The sequence below is a fragment of the Clupea harengus genome, chromosome 22, assembly GCF_900700415.2.
Source record: "Clupea harengus chromosome 22, Ch_v2.0.2, whole genome shotgun sequence".
NCBI classification, from domain to species: Eukaryota; Metazoa; Chordata; class Actinopteri; order Clupeiformes; family Clupeidae; genus Clupea; species Clupea harengus.
In genome coordinates, this window is record NC_045173.1 from 13,851,748 (window position 1) to 13,874,735 (window position 22,988).

Sequence of the window (22,988 nt, forward strand, 5' to 3'; positions counted from 1 at the left end):
TAAGATGCCTAAATGCTTAGTTGGCATGCACGACTTTACACATAATTGGCCCTTTCAGCAGAAGGTCAAGACCAAGGACCTGGTGTGATTGGTTGCCAGTCAGATAGATGATTGGCTGTCATGCCCACAGAGTTCATTCGAGTGCCATATTGCCATGGCACGGGAGGCCAAAGGGCAGGTTGGTGGGTGGGGTGTGTCCACTGTTTCATTGGGGGGGGTCGGTGGTGATGGTGGAAAAGGAACATCACCATCTGAGAGATGAGACCTTAATCCTCCTGAGAGAGAGAGAAAGAGAGAAGAGGAGAAAGAGAGACTGATCAGTCACTTGATTGGTAGCCATGTTGAGCTGAGCAGGGGCGCAGTTAGTGTAGCGGACAGGTCCACACCAACACCGCAAGCAGTCCACAAAGTAGGAACATGAGGAGGAAATATTCCATGAGGCTTTGCACAGTTGTGCCCAAAGATCACAGGGTGCCGCTCGGCACACTGGAATCTTTGGTCATGCCACTCCAATCCACTCACTGTTCACCATCAGATGTCACACACACACGCACACCCTTCACAGCAATGCTCACAAAACTAACCAATCGAGCACCAACATCAACGCCAATCAGCACAGATAAGAGAGGTTAAAGGAGAAATCAAACTAAACCTAACCAAACCCCAAAAAATCCCAAACAAACAGTTCAGGTTAACAGACCAAACAGAAGAAACTAATCAGCAAATAAAACTGAAAGAAGCAGCTACACACTCAACAGTCAGCGCTCCTTCAGCGCTCATGTGACACACGCTGTCAAGTGTCACATGGCAATCACAGCACTTCAAACACACACGCACAAACTCACAGAGAGAGACACACACACACACACACACATTTAACAACTCAAATTTGAGCAGACACCCATAACTGCCAAGTGCTAATTTGCTATTCATGTTTGTAAACAGAGAGATGGTTTGGCAGTAACGCAGACGTCCCTCGCAGTAGCATAGCATGGTAACAAGCTGGAGTGTTAGGACCTGTTCCCATGCCAACCTGATTAAAACACTGTGAAGAAAACACTGAAATAGGAGGTACACCACACTGGACAGACCAATGAAACCATGCCACAAAGATGAGCAAACCCAACACCAAGCTCTTCACCTCTCAGATAGTGGGAAACAACACACACACATGCCACAGAACACAGTGAGCGAGTGTTCTGTGTCTGGGTGTGTGTGTGTGTGTGTGTGTGTGTGTGTTTTGTGTGAATCTGTCACATTTCCTTGTAACAGGACTTTGAGAGTTTGTGAAAGTGATTAAGTCATGTTTTCCACTCTCAGCTAATGCCATTCAGGGCTGTTGTGCTTTTATGAGGAGCTTTGTGCTCCAGCTCAGAACGCCCCCACTGAGAGGAAGAGCTCAACAAGCACACTGGTCCCGCTTCAGAGACACACTAGAGCGGAGTCTTTCCACAATACAAATGTTCATGTGCAGAACAGTGTGTGTGTGTGTGTGTGTGTGTGTGTTTGTGTGTGTATGTGCGTAAGAGAGTGCATGCGTGCATATGTGTATGTTTGTGTGTGCGTGTGTGTATATGCGTAAGCGAGTGCATGCGTGCATATGTGTATGTTTGTGTGTGTGTGTGTGTGTATGCGTAAGTGAGTGCGTGCGTGTTTATGTGTCTGTCTCCTTATGTGTGCAAACATATACGTGTCTGTGCAGCTGAACTGTGTTCTCTTACTATGGTGCGGACATGTGCTTATGTGATGCGTTACATTTCTACCGATACGACGGCTTAACATTTTGTTAAGTCCACCAGTGAGGTTACAGTGACATTTATTTCCCCCAGTGTTCTAGAACCAGCAGCCAGCTTTAGAACCTCAGGAATGCCGGAGTTAGTTAGAGCTTGATGGGCCAGTGTGGGAGAGCAAGTCAGATATGAACAGGCAACACACTGAGACTCTCCACTCTGAGACGGAGAGAGTGAGAGTGAGAGTGAGAGAGGAGGCCAGTCTCTCTTTTGGTTAGTGATGAAGCTGGAACAGAGCCTAAGCCATACTAAAGGCCCCATTTACACCCTGATTTAGCATGGGATCTGTGCCAGGACATTAGAGTCTGGATGAGGTAGCATCTTAACACACGTGACCATTTACACCTGACCACACAGAGTTGTTACTACAAACAGTCTGCATACTATGCATACTATGTTTACTATGCATACTATGTTTACTATGTTCCGCCTGACCTCCAAACCCACCATGGGACAGACTTCCTCTAGCAGTGGTTTGGCAGATCCAACCACATTCCAGTCACGAGTACCGTATCCAATTACACCCCTCATATCTGTACACACACCCACACTTTGATTTCCTCGTTGCGATAAGCTGTCCAGACACAGATCGTATTTTCCCATCAGGTGTAAATGGAGACTGAAAAATGAGAGGACATGAGATGAGGGTTTCAGCATGGGCGCCACCTTGAAGCTGAGCTGAGCCAAGCCATGCCAGCCAGCCGGGCACTGCGCCAGCCCGGCGCGAAGAGACACTGAGGGCAGGGGGCATGCGGTAGCGTTGGCAGGCCCTTACCTGGGTCACTGGGCTACCTCCTCCGGCGAGGAGATCTCCGTCTCCTTATGCACCACTACCTTAGTGACTGACATGTCGGGGTGCTGCTCCTTCGCCTCTTTGATGGCCTGAGCCAGAGCCTGGCCGGGCGCAATACCACAGCAGGCCACCGGGGGGTGGGGAGCAGAGAGCAAAGGGAGGACACAGGAGAGGATGTTCAGCAGAGGGTGGGAAGGATGATGAGGAGGAGGAGGAGGAGGAGGAGGAGGAGGGAGAACGGGAGAGAACAGGAACAATGACAAGAGAGATGAGAATGGCACAGAGGAAGACAGAGAAATAAAGCAAAAGACAGAAAGGGAAGGCAAGTGAGAAAGAGGAGTACAAAAATAAATGAGAAGGACAAATAGAGAGACAGAGAGAGAGAGAGAGAGAGAGAGAGAGAGAGAGAGAGAGAGAGAGAGAGAGAGAGAGAGAGAGGACACACATGGTAGATGAAGATGTAGAGATGCAGAATAAGAGAAGACAAAAGAAGAAATGAAATGAGAGCAGAACACAAGAGGTGTGAGATGATCAGAAAGAGAAGAAAGAGGAGGAGGAGGAAGAGGAGGAGAGGAGTTAAACACATGTAACAGGAGCAGTCATGTGCTGATTCTGTATCTACTGATGGAGGTTTATCTGGAGCAGTGTGTGATGGTGCTGGGAGTTTCTAAGACATCCAGCGGCATTAATGCCAGGTTAATCGGTATCTCCACTGCCGTGGCCAAGTGTTAGAGTTCTTGGTGCAGTGAGTTTCAGTTTTAGTGACCAGTAACAAAAACCTACAAACAAAAAGGGATACTCGTTTTGTGTCATTAACTACCAAATGGGTTTGTAATTGATGAGAAGCAACTAAACCACCACATCAAACTGAACTTTCAAGAAAGACAATACTTCTACTTTTAAAAATAAGTCTTTTTGAAGAATATGGGACAGATATTCAGTTACTTAGGGTCAGATCTGTATGTGATCCCTTCAACAAAACGACATTAGTTCTGTTTCAAAGCGTACTGTGCAGCATTGTCAAGGTGCGCATTCAATTATTCACTGTTTTAGAAACCACTGGAACTATTCCAGAGCGACTCATTTACAGTCTGCTTCACACACTCTTCTGGTGCACACCTGGTCGTGATCGATGTCGGTGTCTCCGGAGATGACGATGCGCTTCTCAATCCTGGTCTCAGAGATGCCTCCCTTTACCGTCTGCGAGGGCAAGAGGCAGATTGTCAACCCTGGAACTGACACCTCCCTTCCACCACAGATGCCATGAGGTGAAACACTGCCAAAACTGACAAGCGCTGAGCGCCTGTTTGTTTGAGAATGACCCAGGGCAAAAGCAGCTGTGAGATCTGCCATATTGTCCTCCTGTATAATCACTCCCTGGCAAGTGGAAGAGGAGAACGTTTGGGCGACTGACTGCAGGAGTGAAACAGGTCTCTTAGTGCAGGACACCAATATCTGACCAGATCACAACCACCTGAACTCACCGATAGAAGAAGACCAGACTGATCTAAAACACATCATAAGCAGTTCTTTTCTATGTAACATATGGGTATGTCAGATGACCTCAGGGGTGAGGGTTTACTACTGTATGACTGGCATATTTGTATCTGTAACTGCATGGCTTGTCTTTTTAGGCCTGACAATTTCTCTATATATTTTTAACCCACTGTAAACTCCCGATGATTGGCACCCTTGCGTACTTCCTTGACACTCAAAAGTATGTCAGAGTAGCCAAGAACGCATTTTAATATCCAAGTAAAGAACTGACAATAAATGAGAATAATGAACTGGCCCAGTGAGTCGAAACCCCTGGTGGACAGGGAGGTATGCAGGCGGGAAAGGTTCTGGTACATAAGGGGCCACTTGGTTCTGGTTCCTCAGTCTTATGGGTCTGTTTGGCTTCCTCTGGTTTCATGGCCCGCTGCTTTAGAGGCCCTGGCGCCATGAACTCTAAATGTTAAACTCTAATGTTAAGGCCCATGAGCCACACGGTCACCGCTACACCAGGCCAGAAAAATGACTTCCAGCAAGAGACAACACCAATGACTTATCAGAGGCCTCCAAGATGAGTCTACTCAGTCATGACAAAGATGCAGTCATTCTAGTCCTGTAAAGTTTTTATGTGTTTTTATGTTTTTGTTTTTATGTAGGATAAGAAATGTTTGTGACTGATTTCACTAAAGCATTAACCGATTGATTAAAATGTAACTTGTGTACAAGAAAACCTAAACATTTTGAACTGTGGGTGAGTCCTGTTCTGCATTTCCAGCTCATGTGGGAGTCACATGCTTCTCACATGCTTCGCCACCACTCATGTGACTCACTAATCCCTTTCTGATTGGCTAACTTCCTGTGGGACAGGCGACAATGTGGACAGAGCCATGCTGACCCCTGACCTTAGTGATGTGCGTGGTCATTGTAGTGCTGGTTGATTCCGAGGTGATGGTCTGTGCGCTCATCAGCACACCAGGGTCCGCGTCAGCATCTGTGTCCCCCTAAGAGCAACAATCCACACACACACACACACACACACACACAAAAGACCACACATGAAGTAATAATAAGCATACATGAGTATATAAGCACACACTCAGACCCCTAACAACAGACAGACACAGACACACACACACACTCACGAACATGAACACATCCCTCCTAAGCTCATGACAAGAAACACACACACACACACACACACACACACACACACACACTCTCACACACACACACACACACACACACACACACACACACACACACACACACACACACACCTCTGCTGACTCGTATGTGATGGTCTTGGTCTCTGTGTGAACGACTGGCAACTCTTTGGTCCCTGGCTCCTCCTTCGGCTCCTCCCCTTGTGCCTCCTCTGATCCCTCCTCTGACTCCTCCTCTTGCTCCTCCTCCGGCTCCTCGGCTGCAGCCTCCCCTCCCTCTGCATCCTGCACACAGGACAGAACAGGTGTCAGCTCAACGCACGACTCCGAGCTCTTCCTGCGATGCCTGCATCCAAAACTACTCCACTCCTGCACTACACATTACTCAATCACCCTGCATATGCCACAACTGCATTTGTTCCTGTCATACACAAATACAGCACCATCCAGAGGTGACTGGAAAAAATGATGGGCTTATCTTAATCAATCAGAATTATATCATCACCATACACCAAACTGTAATAGTGAAGGAACTGTCATCTCATGTTTCTTTAGTTCAAAATGAAGAATAGATAAAAGTACAATTTTAAAATAGAGACACTGAATGTCTAAATGAGAATCCCATGCCACAAGCCTCCTGTGAAGGTCATGCAGCAAATGCACACACACATGCATCAGGACACACATGCATCAGAACACACATTTAGACAGAACTCAATCAACAGGACTGGTCTCCGTGACACAACCTATAATGGAAAAAGGAATTCTGAGGAAGTGACACACGGGATGCGATATAATTTTGGTCTCCACTTGGTGAAAAGAAAAATTAGATTCATCATTCGATTCCATTTCAAACATCATCATGCCAGCAGGTGATATGATTGTCATTTGTGTTGGGCCCATGCAAAATTGTGAATGCTTCCCTGAAAGAAAACTGTGATTTTTATAAATGACTGAAACAAACAGAGAATAAACAAGAGTGCGAGAAAGAGAAAGAGAGTGAAAGCGACAGGAGAGGCTCTACGACGTCTGGTATTAGTCAACGGCAGGTGCCAGGCACACAGCACTCAGGAGTGAGGTTATTCACCCTGTAACAACCATCAGAGCTGGGTTACCTCACTGTGAGGCTCTACTTCCTGTTTGCCCTCTTTCACTTCCCGCTGCTCTTCTTGAATCACTTCCTGCTTCTCTCCGGCTGGCTTCTTCTCCTCTGGTGTCAGGACAGCTAAGTCGACTTCTTTAGCATCATGCTCCTCTGACTCTCTACTCTGTGCTTCCTTTAGAGGCTGGGCAGGAAGCTCATCTATATGGCCTTGATCCCCTTCCTCCATCTTGTCCTCCTCCTCCTCCAGGTCCATGGCTCCAGAGGTGCTGTTCTCTCCCATGACGTCTTGCTCAGGTGAGTGATCCCCTGCAAGGCCCTCAGGTGAGGGATCTACCTGGGCAGAGCCCTGCTCCACAGGGCTAACGTCTCTCTCAGACTCCTTCTCAAGCTTCTCCAAAGCAGGCGCTGTCTCTTTAAGGGGTTCTTGGACTCGTATTCCCTCATCTGGGTCACAGGACAGGGTCTTGAGCTTTGTGGTGTCCACAGAAATGCCTGAGTCAATCTGCTGCGTTTCTGTATCTCCAAACAGATCTTGGGATGAGTCTTCAGTGACCGTTTCCACATACTTTTCTTCTTCAACCGCCTCCTCAACCTTCTCTTGGGTATTGGTCTCCATGGGCTCCTCCTCAACTGGCGGCACTTTCTCTTGGGCCTCCACCTCTGCTACTTGACCTTGGGCTTCTTCAACAGTTGAGATCAGGGCACAGGGGGAGGCCTCCTCCCGTGTAGCCACAACAGGGCACTCAAACGTGGAGGGGGCAATCACTGTGGCCCCTGGCTCCTGCTCCAGCAGGGTCTCATAAAATGGTGGGGAGTCTTCCTCTTTAAGGCTCATTCCGGCTTCTTCCGCGTCCTGCTCTGTGAGCTCTGTGCTCTATAAGAGATAGAGGTCATGAGAAATCACCTTCATCTCTCTTTCTCACGGTCTCCCTTTTCCCCTCAAGAGCCTATGATGTTATATTACAGTTCAGAAATTAAACATCACACAAAAGACACCCTTTGCACAACAATTGCACCATAGCAAAGGAACACACACCAAGCAAATGCTAGACTAAGAAGTAACACAATGAGTGTGAAAAGAGCTTTGGCAAGAGATAAATTACTTAGTTAAAAAGCATAGAAATTTAGTTTTGGTTTGCAAGAAATGAACAAACTGGCTCTTGTCAGAAGTGTGATCCAGGTCCAGTGGTATGTGATGCTAAACAAAGGGAAACTGTTCCAAGTTGATAAACTGTTAATAAACACTTAATAGATTCAGTTAGAGGTGTTTAAAACATGTACTAAGAGGTCATGAAAAAGGGTGCTGTAGTGATGTGAGGAGTTTAAAGATGACTCCAGCACCTGCAGGTGACCCCATGATTCGCCCTCAAAACTCAGAATGGAACGGCACGGAGCAGGACACCCTGTGTAGGACATTTTAGACTGACACACACATGCACACACACACACACACACACACACACAAATCCATGAAGGCGCACACGCGTTTAAACACAATACACAAATGTATAAGGCCACACACACACACACACACACACACACACACACACACACACACACACACACACACACACACACACACGCACAAACTCTTGAACGCCCACACACATATTTAAACACAATACACAAATTCACGAGGCCACACACAAACACACACACAGCAGAGATATCACCAGTTAGGCTATACAACAACAAAAACAACAACTCACATCCACTTGAGTGGCAATGGCAGTAATGAGAAGTAGCGCAGGTAAGTTAGAGAGGAAAAAGAACAGCAGCCATGCCAGAGGCCTCTAAAGGAAGTTAGAGAGGAAAAATAGAGGCCTCTAAAGGAAGTGATTTTTCAGGGCTGAATTAAGGGTCTGGAGTGTATATCAGAAAGACTTCAGTTCATTCAAAGTTCACATACCCAGTTATAAAATCAATGCTTTTTGGTACTAGTCCAGTTCCTCCCACAACACTACAAACAGCCTGGAGGTTGAATAGAGTGTTTGCACACACAAACACACAGACACAGACACACACACACTTAAACCCATAGGCTACACTAGACGCTTTCAGCTCTGCCTGCCTGCACATGCTAACAGACCACAGCAGAAACCATTTGTGAAACACTAGTGAAAGAGACCACAGAAACAGACAAAGAAAGAGAGGGAAAAAGGGAGACAAAAATGAAAGAAGTATAAATGAAAAAAGAATCAAGAGAAATAGAAAGACACCAATGAACAAAACAGCAAAACTGAAAGGGAAAACACTGAAGCTTTCTTTTCTTTCACTGATCTATAGAACCCCCCCCCCCCATCTGCCTTCATGAGCTCAGCCATGGGAGAGTGCTTGAAGAGAGAAGGTGAACCCCCATGATCAGAGGTACACCTCTGCCTGCTGGGACATGCCTAACAGCACTGATAACTACTACCTCTGGAACAGACTTGGTCCTGATCCAAAAAAAAGTTAAAAAAAGAACTGAATAGAATTGAAAAAGAAGTGAAAATCTCCACTCATGTACCTCTTCCTCTGGTCAACTATTGCTTCCATTTTTCACTACTTTACTGGTCTGTCACTAATGCAAGCGTCATATACACCGTCCATGACGGCAGCGTCATCTACACCGTCCATGACAGCAGCGGTCTCCTTTTATTCTAAACATTTAGACAGTGTTAAAGGGAAGGGTATTCCTTACGTCCATTAGGGGGTTACAGCAGTGAGGGAGGTGCACCAGATGGTGGGAATGGAGGGGGTGGGGGTGGGAGTGGGGGTGCAGGAACAGTTGTGGAGGCAGCAGGTGGTGTAGTTATAAGGGTTACCAATGCTGTTTGTTTATTTGTTTGTTTTGGAGATGATATCATACCACCACACGGAGCGCTGGAAAGGCTTTTGTGACATAGTGAGCGTTGACGATGCTGGATTGCAGGCTGTACTGAGCATGCTCCAACTCGCTGACCTCTGGCCCCTCATGAAGACGCCTCTCTGTAAAATCCTCCTCTTCCTCCTCCTCCTCCTCCTCATCATCCACTCTGGACGCTCTTACCTCCACAGGCCTCCTGAAGCCTTGGGGAACCTCAGAGATCAGAGGGGAAACCTCAGCTGACGTCTCACTTGAATCGGACCAAGTTGCTGTGATGTCTTCAGCCTCTTCCTGGGCTGACCATGACAAATCCCACATCCCCTCCTCTTGGTTTTGGACATACCGGTCCGGGGGAGGGAAGAGCTCAGAGGCAGTCCACGCAGAACCAGACCCCATGTAGCTCTTCTCTGCGTTCTCTTCCTGGGTCTCAACCTGAAGAAAGGCATTATGGGCAGACACCAAACAGCTAACCTCTTCCTCCATATCTGCAGGGTACAGTCCTTGCACAAAGGCCATTTCTCCATCACTCACACTGAAAGCTTCTCGTGTGTGCTGACCCTCCTCTGAGTAAGGTGTGTAGGTCTCAGATCTGTAGCCCGTGTCTTCATCGGTGACCGTCTCTGACCAGAATGCGTATCTGCCAGAACCGAGCCAGGCCTGAGTCGAATCCGCACCGGAGTCGGACGGCATCTGGAACTCGTCAGTGAGAGTGGAACAGAAGTTCCTCCTGAAGCTCAACTCCTCCTCTGACAGAGTGCAGTCTGTGTTTGTGTTACAGTCTACCTCCTCCTGAGTGGAGGAATCAGTGTTAACCCTCTGTCCCTCTCCCAGTCCCTCTCCCACTATAGTTACAGTCTCAGCTGTGTGTCCCTCTCCCACCATAGTTAAAGCCTCAGTTGTGTGTCTCTCTTCTGGTATCTCTCCCGCCATAGTTACAGTCTCAGTTGTGCGTTCTCGCTCGCTATAATCTGCACTTAGAAAACACTTCTTTTCAGGGACCTCTAGTACGGTCTGGATCTGTCTTTTGGAGATAGATTCTACTTCTATGGGGGTGATGAACATGGCTCTTTCTGAGCGCATCTCTTTTCTCCCAGTCTCTTTCTCTCTTTCACTTCGCTCGCTCTCGCCCTCAGCGCTCCCTCGTTCATTGCTCCAGTCTTCCGGAAGGATCTCTGGGAGGTCTGCCAGTGCGTAAATCTTCCATGTATCCCACTGAGCGTGCACCATCCCTGTTCCCAAGGTGACAGCTCCAACCGAAGGCTCCACGGGACACTGCGACGGTGAACATCCTGCCACTTGCTCAGAGCTCTCCTCCTCCACATAGCTGGTGAGGGTGCAGATGAACTGGGGGGTTTCAGAGTAGGCATCTCTGAGAGCACGCTCCCAGTCAGAGCGGGGGTCTGGCCCCCCCACTTCACTCTGCTCCACACACCTACCCACCTCCTCCACACCCACAGGGGGCGCTAGAGCCTGCAATCCCCGAGACGGCTCCTACATGTAGAACACAAACCACATTTTCCTAGAGAGACTGTTCCATTTGCATTAACAGACATAGCACAGGGTTGTTCAGTTCAGTGACCCTCTGCAGTTTCAGAGACATTGGCATGGCTCAGGGGTAAAACACCACCCTGTGGGGCAGTAATTTGCTCCTAAGCAATGACAGGGGGAACTTTTTGTCTCTTGTCTATTGTCAGGGGCAGATACCATCAGAGGAAATAACAGATAAAGCTAAGCGGATTAATGACTGATGCACACCAGACTGTTTACAGGCCCTTTCTAGCTGACAGAAACCCCTATATAGACACACCAGATCACATACATAAATACATAAACACACACACACACACACATACACACACACACACACACACACCAGCTCTGACAGTAGTTCCTATAAAACTCATGATGACTCAGGAGAAGCTGAGTGGAGTTGAGTTGAGTTGAGTTGAGCTGACCTATTCGGGATCCCTATAAATAAACCCTGAGAAACATTGTAGATTGAAAGAGATAGACAGATAGAGAGAGGCCTAATACTGAGTAGGTGTGGAGTGGAGTTGAATGGAGTTGAGTAGAGATGAATAATGTTGAGCTGGCCTATTCTGGGTCCCTTTAAATAAACCCTGAGAAACACTGTGCTGCTGTTTATGGGTGTTTATCTCATAGTGTGGGATGGGAAGGCAGAGGGAGAGAGTGGGGAGAGATGGGAGTCTAAATGATGGGGGAGTGTCTTTATATCACAGCCCTCCGTATTACAGACAACACACGGACATGAAGAGAAATACACAGATGATAGATGTACGGTCGGTCACTGTTGTGTAAACACCCTGAAAAATTATATAAGGTGTTCACCTTTGCTACCACCTGAAGGGGAAAGGTCGAGATTAGATGCAATCTATTTCAGGATGGTCCTCAACCTTTGCACAAAAACAATGCTTACATGTCAGGTGAAAACACTAGTACATACAAACACACTGACAAAACAGCAAGTCATGCAATTTCACTGTACAGTTGTCCACAGATGTGTGTGTGTGTGTGTGTGTTTGCGTGTTGCTTTTTGTACCTCTACTGGGCTCTCTTGCTGCTTGTCCTCTGAGTCATTGGCAGGTGTGTCTTTGTCATCTTCTGCCATCTGCAGAAGAGAGAGAGAAAAAAGAAACAATGAGAGAGAGCGACCACTAATGGAGATGGTGAACACAAAGGGCTTTCATAAAACCATTGTGGGGATGGGTGAGGAGTTAATGGTGCTTTCAAAACAAATCATGTCTCCAAAAGGCGAAGAAGCAACAAAAACTAAAAAATAGAAAAATGCTAAATACATTTTTTTTATATATAACCTCGCCAACTCACAAGAGGAGAACAGATCAGCCCATTCAGAGGGGAGTCTCGGTATGGACAGTCTGGGGCACCTCAGTAAAGCACACAACATGCCTCCAGACACACCCATATCACTGTTCATGTCAGCACACACACACACACACACACACACACACACACACACACAACCCATTCCTGGGCTGGCCTGCTGTCTGTATGGGGCAGCTAAAGATGCCCTGCTAGCCTGTCGGGGGTAAGTAGGGGTGAATGGGGGCAAATGTGGTGCGTGGGCCCAGCAGAGGCATCCCAGCATACAGTTCAGGCAAACTCCATCCACCGAAACACACCAGGATGTTACCCATGCCCAACAACGCTTACTTCCTGTAGGGGCAGGGGGGGCTTGGTGGTGGACGGGTTGCTATGGCGATGGGCGGAGACGGGCGAGGAAGACATGCGACGCTCCCACTCTGTCTGGCCGGGGCGGAGTGTGGAAGCTTCCAGAAACGAGCGCTTCAGCTCGCTCATGTTGGTCTGCCGCCTCAGTACCTCCTCAGGCATGTCAGTCTCCTGACCGACCAACCACAACACAGGACAGTGAGGAGGGAGGCGGGAAAACAGCTTCAGGATGACTATGCCCTACGTCATACTTAACAAGTTTGGTTGACTTGTGATACATGTTCTGCCATTGCATCGTGCAACATTATGTATTAATTAAGAGGTAAGTAACTACTACATATATATATATATATATATATATATCATACCGAGTAATATATATTACTATGCAGCATGGATGGAAAAATGTATTCTATATTATATTATATTTGATTTGATGATCCATCTTGAACTCTTTTGGTGTCAGGTGGGTTAAATGGCAATAGTGCAACAACACCATGCAAAGAGGTCAGTCCATCACCCACAAGTCACACCAGTTCATGAGGTCAGAACACTAGAGGTTGACAGTGACACATCGCTCCAAACAACACGGGGGGGTGGGCAATTAACTTCTCACAGTGTGCGGGGGGAACTTCACCACAAACTTCAAATGGATTAGGACTGATCTGACTGATCTGTTAGTTGTAGTTTTGTGTCTGTTTAGGGAGTGGCAGGGGGTACTTTTCCCACAAGACGACAGACACCCACACACACACACTCTGGTACAGATCTGGCGGGCATCTGGAAGACCACAGAGTCGGCTGTTTTGTGTGATATCAAGGGGCCAGACGTGTTATAAACCTCAGCCCAGACACAGTGCTCACACACAGCATGCCTTTACCTGCAGCATGAGATTGCTGTGCTTCACAAAGACGTTCTCTCCTCGGATCCGCCTGATGAGGCTGTTCTGGGGGAGGCGGGGGCACAAACACGAGAGGGGGTGGGGGGGGGGATGAGTGGAGTGAGGGGTGTGTGAGAGTGTCAAGGGCCAGAGAAGATGCCCTAACACTTCTAACCCAGTCTGCAAAACCAGTTACACTCTTCAGGGCAGCACAGAGGAGCGCCGGGCAAATGAAGTGTTTGATTCTCAAACAGCCCAAATATCAGGGATCTACCTGTGTGGGCAGACAGGTAAAAGAACTAGGAGTGTTGTAGGCTTGGCAGTTGCAAAATAAAACACACCACTTCAAATGAGATAATTATGGCTTGTGTGAGCTAAGGCACATTTTTTTGGACATGCAAAGATTACTCTAATGGGAAATCTAGAGGGATGTCCTCCTTTTGCAGTGATTCCATTGTAGCTTGTATAGTACCCTCCCAGAGGGCATTGTCAGCCACAGAGGGAAGTGTGTTTATCTGTCTAAAGGACAGACTAGGAGTCTATGGATCTGTAAGAGGGAGACTGGGCAAGACAACAGAGAGCAAGAGACGGTATGGTTCAGGATAACAGGCGGCCTGGGGAGGGGGATGGTTTGGGGGTTTGGATTGTTGTCCTTAAGATGTCTGAGGAGACAACATCAGAGTGACCTCCATTAGAGCCAAAGAAAGAAACCCAAAGAGGAACAGAACACCTACTGAACAAAAACACACAAAAATGATGAACACCACAAGTACTTGGTAATCAAATTAAACTTCAAATCATGAGCTTGTTCAGCAGGACACGAGGCAAAATATGAAGAAGAAATCAAGAGGAACAAATCAAGAGAAGCAGGTGCCAACAGGAAGATGAAGAAATGGATGAAATGGATGAGCACCCTCCAAAGGGGGCGTGAGGAGTGCTGAGAGACTGGTTAAAGATGCCACAGATGATGTCATAATGCTGCAGGAGGGGAAAACCTGGTAGGACTATGGCTGATGATGGGTTCCATTGCCATGGTGTCCTCTGGCATCACAAAGGGGTATCATGAGTGCATTATTGCATCACAGCAAGGGAACAACAGTGGGTGATGTCACAATGAGGTCCGAGTGGAACTGTGATGACACAATAGATTGGAGTGGGTGTGGCTGGGGAGTACCCATGGTACCTTTGTCTTCAGATCGCAAGCCTCCTCTTCCTCTTGGTCAGACTAATGTAAGCAAAAGGAGATGGAGAGAAACATTATATTACATTTTCTGAGACATTAGTAGCCTTCGCACATGCATGCACACACATATATACACACACCCGCACAAACTCTCTCGGAACAGTAAATACATACTGTATACACACCAATAACAATCACTTTATTAAACTTCATATTTAATCTCACAAGGCATGCTCATAAGTCCAACATCTATCATGTATGCATGACTGCATATAGACACACACACAAACACTTTCTCTTAGATAAGCCCAACATTTCAGCAGAGCTGACTAATTCTATCCCTGGCGTGGTGCGCTCATGCAGGAATGCTGACGCACGGTCAGCTCCATCACAGGACCAACCTCTGAGGCCGTCGTTTCGCCATCGTACACAAAGTCCGTCTGGTCGCTGTCCGTCTGTTTCGCGTCACAACCCCCATTGTTCCCGGCGGAGCAGCAAGAGTGGGGAGAGAGGTCCCAGTGCATGGTGAGATTAGGGGAAAGCAGGCCAACTGGCCTCAGTTTCACAGAACTGCACATTGACGGGCGGAGAGAAGTGGAGATGTGGTGATGAGAGAGTTTACTTTGGATGAGGAAACCCAGGGCAGACTGAGAAACGCACAAAGTTAAACTTGGGCCAAATTGAATTCAAGCCTCAGGGCTTTTAGTGCTGTTGGAACGGACTGAACACATTTGCACACTGAAGAGAGTCAGAGCAGACGTCCAGACATCCCTGTTCAGAGTGACAGCCCATGTTAAAAGCCTTTGACCCTGACTGAGACTAAACAGGAGGACTGATAACCATATATTGGCTTCACCAAATCTATGAAAGACAAAAGCTCAGAGATGTGTTGATCTCTGCTGTCTAAAGCATCTGGTTTTCTCTCTGATGATGGCTTGCCATTTGGGGACAAATGGCAATTCTGAGGTGACTTTGAAGTTGTTCTTAAAGTCTCTGATGGACCTGGTCATGTGCTCCTCCTGTCCAAGTTAATAATCACTCCCATGCACATTTCAAGATGGACGGAAGGATGACCAATGATGACTGAGCACAGGCCCAAAACTTACCCCTCAAGCTTGTGTGCACAAAACACAAACTGATGCAACAGAGTGGAAGTGTGCATCTCCAAGAGGTACAGTACATAGACACGGATCCAAGGGCTCTCATAGAGCCGCATGATGATGATGATGATGATGATGGACACACACACACACACACACACACACACACACACACACACACACACACACACACACACACACACACACACACACACACACACACACACACACACAGCCTCCACACACACACACACACATCCACAGACATGCATGCGTGCCCGCACACACACACCTCGTCTTCGTCGTCGTCGGAGCTGTCGTGGAAGCCCTGTGCAAACGTGGCAGTTAGCGAGGAGGCCTTGGGCTCCAGGTAGCAGAGGCAGAGTGCGAGCGGGAAGGAGAGTGTGAGCGCCATGGGCACGGAGAAGGAGGTGGAGATCAGGAAGAAGAAGATGAACAGGAAGCAGGGGATGAGCGAGGGCGAGCGGATGGGCAGGAAGTGGGTCACGCTCTCGGGCAGAATGCTCAGCTCCGTCAGGTCCGGGAAGGACAGGTAGCCATCCTCGTCCAGCAGGGCCGACAGGTCCGGCAGGTGCAGAGAGAAGGAGAAGAGCGTACCCCCTCTTTTGGTGCCGCCGCCCCCACCCTCGCCCAGACGCTGCTTGCGTGCGGAGAGGAGAAGTGCCTGCTCCTCCAGGAGCGCCACCTTGCGCTCAGCGCGGGCTTGCTGACGCAGGTGGCTGGCAGATGCCGTGGATTTGGCAGGGCTGGCCGAGGCGGCACGTTGCCGGGAAATCTCGCGGTGTCGCCGGCGGCGACGGAGCTTTGAGGCGGGGGAGGAAGGGGAGGGGCAGGGGGAGGAGCGGGCGGAGATGACTGGCGAGGAGGGGAGGGAGAGCTCGGAACGCAGTGGGTCGGTGGAGAAGAGCGAGGAAAAGTGCTGAGGAGGAGAAGAGAGGAGGAGAGAAGAAGAAAAGGAGAGAGGAAAAGGAGAGGAGAAGGAGAGAGAAGGAGGAGAGGAACAAGAGGAGTGGAAGTTGTTGGAATTATGAATTGAAATTGAATATTGTGGTTGGTCGGTCAGGAATTAAATAGAAATGAGGAAAAGAGATGAGAGTGTAGATGAGAAGAGATAAATAAAAAAGTTAAATGAACTCAGAAAATTGAAAAGGCAACAAGAGGAACAAGAAACAATGTAGTAAAGATGATGTAGGTGGCGCAGGATCACACATGAAACGAGACGACACAAAGAGAAGGGATGTGCCAAGGGGGAGTAAAAAGAAGATGAAATGATGATCCAAATAAAGAAAGGATGACCCGGGAGGTTTTCAGCCGACAAAATGGCCAATGAAAAACAAGACCGATGAGAGGAAAGGAAGGATGGAAAGAAGAAAACACATTAGTCTGAAGAACCGACTGGAAGGAATATTCACAGAGCACGCAACAAGGTGACGAAGCACTTGCATACAACACAACAGTGCTTCCATAACAGTGCTTCGGACTAACCCCAACACAGCTGTCAAAGAACTAAATGCTGAGAAAAAGAATGTCTCATGCAGACAAGAATGTCTGATAGGCCCTCAAAATCTCACCAGAGCGTAAAATAACTAAACAGCAGGACTGGTTTCTTGTAGGAGTCAAATGCATGTCAATCAATGGTTTTGACAAGCACAGCTCTCCACGTAATTGGTTCGAATGACAGGAAGAGGGAGGAGCTAGATTTCCTGACCTGAGGTACCAGGTGAGAGGTGAGTGGTTACCTTAGTGACAGGAGCAGGTTGGGCCTTGTCAGATGCCTCTGTGGTGCTGGTCTCCTCCTCTACCACCTTCTCTGGCGTCTCCAGGAGAGTGAGGTTGCCTGTGGAAACTGGTTTGGCATTGGCCTCAGAGCCGGCCCTGGGCTCTTTCATCAAGCTGTCGTGATTGGCTGACACTGGCGCTGCAGCAGAGGGGTCAAGCGGGGTCACACAGAAGTTAAAATAACATTCAGTGACATCATTTCCTGTGCACCACATTGTACCCTTATCATACTACCACTACTAGCTACATAAACCCGATTCATGACTGAGCGATATGTATACCGATAGATACATTAAGATCAGGCACCTTTAAAAAGTCACTTTAAGAAAATCTTAAAAATAAGGTTCTCTAAGGAAAAATGCTAATGAGAAACACACTTCAAAAACAACTGGCCATGTTCTTTCTCTTATCTCTGTGGATACAGACTATCCCATAATAGCCTCATGCTTCTCCACCTCCCTTGGGAGCGTTCTGCGTTGAATCCCTGAGATTTGGGCTGTTTGAAAATCAAACACTTCACTTCCTCAGCTCCCCTTTGCGCTGGGAGCAGGATCTCAACGAGAGGCCTAATCCCTGACAACTCATTCCGTCAGAGCTGGGAGAGCACAATTGGGTTTGCACACTAGGCAGCGATATGGAAGAGAGAGGGAGGGGGAGAGAAGGAGAGAGAGGAGGAAAGAAAGAAAGAGAGAAAGGAAGACAGAAAAAAAAGAAAGTCTAGTGCTGTCTAGTTTTGCAGTTAAGCTCCTACAGAATGAGCGGGAACCTGTGCATCTCCACGGTAACGGGGAGTGATTGTTTTTTTGATAGCTGTGACTATATTTAGCAGCAGCTTTGAGAACTGAGTTAAGACTCCAGTGTTCTCCCCATCTCTCCCTCTCTCTTTCACTCTCTCCCTCTCTGCTGGAGACACTAATGCTCTACACTCCTCTACACACGGTAGGCCTGGGAACACTCTGATCACTCTGCTCATGTCCTGGAGAATGAGACTGGATTTACTGCAGGCAGAGGGCGAGGGAGAGGGAGAGGGAGAGGGAGAGGGAGAAGGAGAAGGAGAAGCAGAGGGAGAAGGAGAAGGAGAGGGAGAGGGAGAAGGAGAAGGAGAGGCAGAGGGAGAAGGAGAAGCAGAGGGAGAAGGAGAAGGAGAAGGAGAGGGAGAAGGAGAAGGAGAAGGAGAGGCAGAGGGAGAAGGAGAAGGAGAGGGAGAGGGAGAGGGAGAGGGAGAGGGAGAGGCAGCTCTCACCCAACACACACCCTCAGGAACATACAGCTCTGGTGGAAAGTAACTGCACCTCTTCTTGGGAAATGAGACATGTACACTTCTGTGGTGTGTGTGTGTGTGTGTGTGTGTGTGTGTGTGTGTGTACTAACCCCCGTCCAGGCTGCGGGACATGGTGTATTTCTTGCTGGTGGAGCGCTGGATAAAGGGTGCGGGTCTCTGGATCTGGGAGCTGGCTCTCCGGGTCTCGGCCTGCGTGCGCCCGCTGTAGCGGAACTTAGAACCCAGAGACATGAACCGCTTGGGAGGAGCATCTGGAGCCACCAGCCTGAGGGGAGGAGCAAAGAACAGCTTACACCTGTAAAAACGTACCAGCACACCCCAACAGGTGATAAATTCAGTGATCGTTCACCATATAACTACAGGATGGATCATTACTACAGTTCACACAATCTCCAGTAGAGGGCAGAGAGGAGATGAAATTACTCCATCTAATAACCATTAAACAAGATGCTTCACCATGGCAACCTCCGTACAAATATGTACAGAAGTCATTCAAACAGAGATACAATTGTTGGCTAGGCCTCCTCCTTGCTAGCCTCATCCTTCTCTCCCTGCCCGCCGCCCTCACCTGAAGAAGGTGTGGTGCTCCACGCAGGTCTTCCATACTCTCTTGGCAGCGCGGTGGTTGGGCAGCTTAAAGCCGATGGTGTTCTCAAACTGCTCCATCTACGGAGAGGAGAGGAGAGGAATATAGAACATTTATAAGGAAGAGCAGGATAGAAAGACTCTACATAGACTCTATAAAGACTCTCAATAGAATGAGGGAGATAGAAGCTGTGAGTGAGTGAGTTAGTGTGTGTGTGTGTGTGTGTGTGTGTGTGTGTGTGTGTGTGTGTGTGTTATTCTCACCTCCCCTGGGCGTATCTTGATGAAGAAGTTGTTCCTCTTGTAGGAGATCTTGAGGATCTTGGGCCAGGCAAAGCGGTTGATGCGCAGACGGTCCCTGTAGATGAGCAAACCACTGGCACACACACCCAACATGATCTCCACACCCTCAGAGTCCTGGAGTGGGATAACACACACACACACACAAGTGTGTTAATAAGACGTTAAATCATGCTCATCTAAACACAAAGACAAAGCCTACGCTTTGACGACGGGTCCTATCCTTTATCAACACACACACACACGTACGTCTGGATTGTAACAGTCACTAATGAAGACTCAATGACTCCTCAGACCTGCTAAGATCTCCAGACTGGAGCCACAAGGTCAAGAGGGCCGATTGGATCACTAGGACACACACACACACACACACACACACACACACACACACACACACACACACACACACACACACACACACACACACACACACACACACACACACACACAAACACACACTCTCTCTGGCCCTAGGAGTCTGGCCACAGAACCACTTTAAGTCCTTGTGGAGCCGGCCTAAGCTGGAGAAGCTGCAGCGTTGATAACAATCGCATACCTCATGATAAGCAGCCAGCCCCTCATGGCATCATACTGGCCAGTATTCAGTCTTACAGTGTTGATATAGACACACGCTGAGAGTGGCCTGGTCTGTTCCAGGGTCAGCCAACACAGACATGAGGGGTTCTAGGCTCTTTTACAGTGTTCTGGACAATAGAGCTACGGAATGTTCTAGAACGGAACAAAGAACACCTCTGTCCAGACAGCACTGAGGGAGAATGTATAGTGGATGGCCACAGCCTGCTGTGCAGAGGACCTAGCGCACAGACACACATTAACACACACATGCAAACACACACACCAAAGAACCACACACACACACACACACACACACACACACACACACACACTTCGTTGCCTCTGTACTTGTACTCTGTGCAATGACAATAAATGGAATCCAATTCAATCCAATGCAAACATACACAACAAAGTCACTTACACACACACACACACACACATGCTCACACAATCACACACACACAGCAGTGTCTTACCTGCTCTTTAGCTGGGGCCAGGCACTCAAAGAGCCTTCCTACCAGCTAGGCGTGTGTGTGCAGGAGAGAGAGAAGACAGCATTGTGCAGGTCTGCCACAGCCAGAGCAAGTGCAATGCGCATGCACAAACACATGCACAAACACACACACACACACACACACACACACACACTGCGCCGCTCACACAGCGCAGCAAACACACACACCCTAAACAGCCCACTACTCTTCAGACAGGCTCATTGAAGTAGAGCTGAAACAAGTACAATGCAGAGAGCAGTGGACTCCACGCCTTATCAGGGCAAGAGGCAGCTGTAATCTATATTATGTACTAAATGCATATTACTGCTGTCTGTTGGAACAGTGTGCTGAGAGCAGGAACTCAGGGGCCATGGTCACTACTAACTGGGCCTGTGTGTGAGGCCTAAAGACTGGCCTGAGAACAAGGACCCAGTGCAGGTTCACCTCTGATGGGATTATTCTTCAATAACTCTAAGGCCCCAAGCAAAAGTGTTAGCAGAAAGCTGAAGCAAGGAAGCAGCATAGCATGTTACAGTACTCAGGTTTCACTCTGCGCACACACACACACACTCATACTCATACACACACACACGCAAATACACCCACTCATACCTTAGCGTGGTGCAGGTCTACTCCGTACATGGACAGCTTCTTGGCGTTCTCCAGGAAGAGCATCTCTGCATCAGCAGGACTCATTCCCCTTTGGACAGAAGAGAAAGGGGCCAACATAGCCTGAGTCAGTCTTGAGCCACTAGGAATCACTTAGCAAAGTAACCTGTTCACTATGAATCATGAATCACTTAGCAAAGTAAACTGTTCACTATGAATCATGAATCACTTAGCAAAGTAACTCAGCCTGGTTTCCAGATCCAATCATGAGTCATTTTGAACTGAACTGAACTCCATTTTTTACGGAACTGAATAATCCTAAACTGAAACAAATCCTTTTGATATTCTGAAGTGATCTAGAACCTTTATAAAACTAAGGTCAACGTCAGTATTCTGAGTTGATCCTATCTAATCTGAGGAAAATGATTTGTTTCTAACACAAGCAGATGATTCAGTGAAGTGATGAATTGTAAACTAAAGCAGATGATTCTGTAAAGAAGTGAATGAACCCACTTGTGGTTGCAGTGCAGGTCCATGATCTTGTCCTGGAGCTCTCGGGTCTGGATGGGGGCGAGGCGGAGCTCACTCAGGTAGTCCTTGCCCAGCTCGTCCGGGTCATAGTCGCCCACCTCCGCCTGAGCCGTGAGCGCGCCCAACACGGTGTGCGTGGCGAAGGAGCAGGGGAGGCGGCCAGACACGATGTCATCACGCAGCTGCAGACACAGGTAGAACCTTTAGGGGGGAGAGAAGGGCAGAGAGTGAGTTTTTATTTCAATTCATTTTCTGATTGTGTCTTGGGGCACAATATTGTGTGTGTGTGTGTGTGTGTGTGTGTGTGTGTGTGTGTGTGTGTGTGTGTGTGTGTGAGAGAGAGAGAGTGTGCTTTTCACCTGGTGATATCTTCCTGCAGCTGAGCAGGGTCAGGTGGGTAGAATTTCACAATAAAGGTAAAGTTCCACTGCCCACCTGCAGAGAGAGGACAAAAGTGTGATCATGACATATCATCTACTAGCAGAGAGGTGTGGAAGAGTGTGTTAGGAGTTGCCTTGTGTGTGTGTTGTGTGTGTAACACTTTATGTATGACTGTGAGCATCATCATCTTACTTCTTATCTGCTTCTTCATTTCTTTGACAGGATCCAACCAGTTCTGAGAGAGAGAGAGAGAGGGAGAGTAATGATCTTTCTTTTTATTGTCTTATAGCCCCCTTTTGATATATTATCTGGTTGTATAACTATGTGAGTGTGATTAGATATTCATATGGACTTGATGAGCAACTTAACGGTTTAATGGCAATGGGCAGTATGGGTTGTTTCAAGGGCTCATACACAAAACTGAATGTAGCAGTCAGTAGGAGTAAGCTGAGGGTCTAAAGAGAGGGTTTATGGAGAGGTCATGTTTCGCATGATGTGTGTGTGACCACAGAAGTGTTGCTTTATCTTCAGAGTTAAAAAAAAAAAAAAAAAAAAAAAAAAAAAAAAAATCACCTTCTGGTTCTCCACATCCCGGTAGACAATGCCAAAGTAGTCTTTCTCCAGCAGGTTCAGGTGTTCACACACCTTATCGAACAGCACCTGGCCTTTGGCTCGCTTCTGCTCAAAAACAAACACACAAACAAACCGTAAATAACACACTAGCTGCAGAATGGGAGCTGATAACATTACAGGCCACCCCAAACAGGAAGTGACCAAGGGAGAGGTCAGCGAGAAGGGGAAATGACAGGAAGGGGGAGAGAGAAAGAGCGAGAGAGAGAGAGAGAGAGAGAGAGAGAGAGAGAGAGA

At 47.9% G+C, this 22,988-nt stretch overlaps 1 protein-coding gene across 6 annotated transcripts in view; it reads right to left on the minus strand.

Annotated features, from left to right (window-relative positions):
- Positions 1–208: 208 nt before the first annotated feature.
- Positions 209–22,988, minus strand: part of epb41l3b (erythrocyte membrane protein band 4.1-like 3b) — a 39,732-nt gene continuing 16,952 nt past the window's right edge. The window contains exons 4-23 of one of the 6 annotated variants that reach the window (XM_031560450.2): positions 22,695–22,799; positions 22,314–22,356; positions 22,100–22,175; positions 21,723–21,941; positions 21,213–21,300; positions 19,495–19,647; positions 19,214–19,311; positions 18,735–18,910; positions 17,324–17,502; positions 15,856–16,503; positions 14,865–14,918; positions 14,464–14,505; positions 13,281–13,346; positions 12,383–12,571; positions 11,751–11,819; positions 5,355–5,525; positions 4,980–5,078; positions 3,703–3,783; positions 2,566–2,684; positions 209–275 (exon numbers count right to left, since the gene is read on the minus strand). In XM_031560450.2, the coding sequence (XP_031416310.1) occupies positions 2,571–2,684; positions 3,703–3,783; positions 4,980–5,078; positions 5,355–5,525; positions 11,751–11,819; positions 12,383–12,571; positions 13,281–13,346; positions 14,464–14,505; positions 14,865–14,918; positions 15,856–16,503; positions 17,324–17,502; positions 18,735–18,910; positions 19,214–19,311; positions 19,495–19,647; positions 21,213–21,300; positions 21,723–21,941; positions 22,100–22,175; positions 22,314–22,356; positions 22,695–22,799 (2,670 nt within the window). In that variant the 3' untranslated portion in view covers positions 209–275; positions 2,566–2,570. Of the gene's footprint in view, positions 276–1,604; positions 2,410–2,565; positions 2,685–3,702; positions 3,784–4,979; positions 5,079–5,354; positions 5,526–11,556; positions 11,605–11,750; positions 11,820–12,382; positions 12,572–13,280; positions 13,347–14,463; positions 14,506–14,864; positions 14,919–15,855; positions 16,504–17,323; positions 17,503–18,734; positions 18,911–19,213; positions 19,312–19,494; positions 19,648–21,212; positions 21,301–21,722; positions 21,942–22,099; positions 22,176–22,313; positions 22,357–22,694; positions 22,800–22,988 lie in introns of those variants that run through there. The other 5 variants (XM_042703109.1, XM_031560451.2, XM_031560452.2 and 2 more) reach the window with 5 other exon arrangements.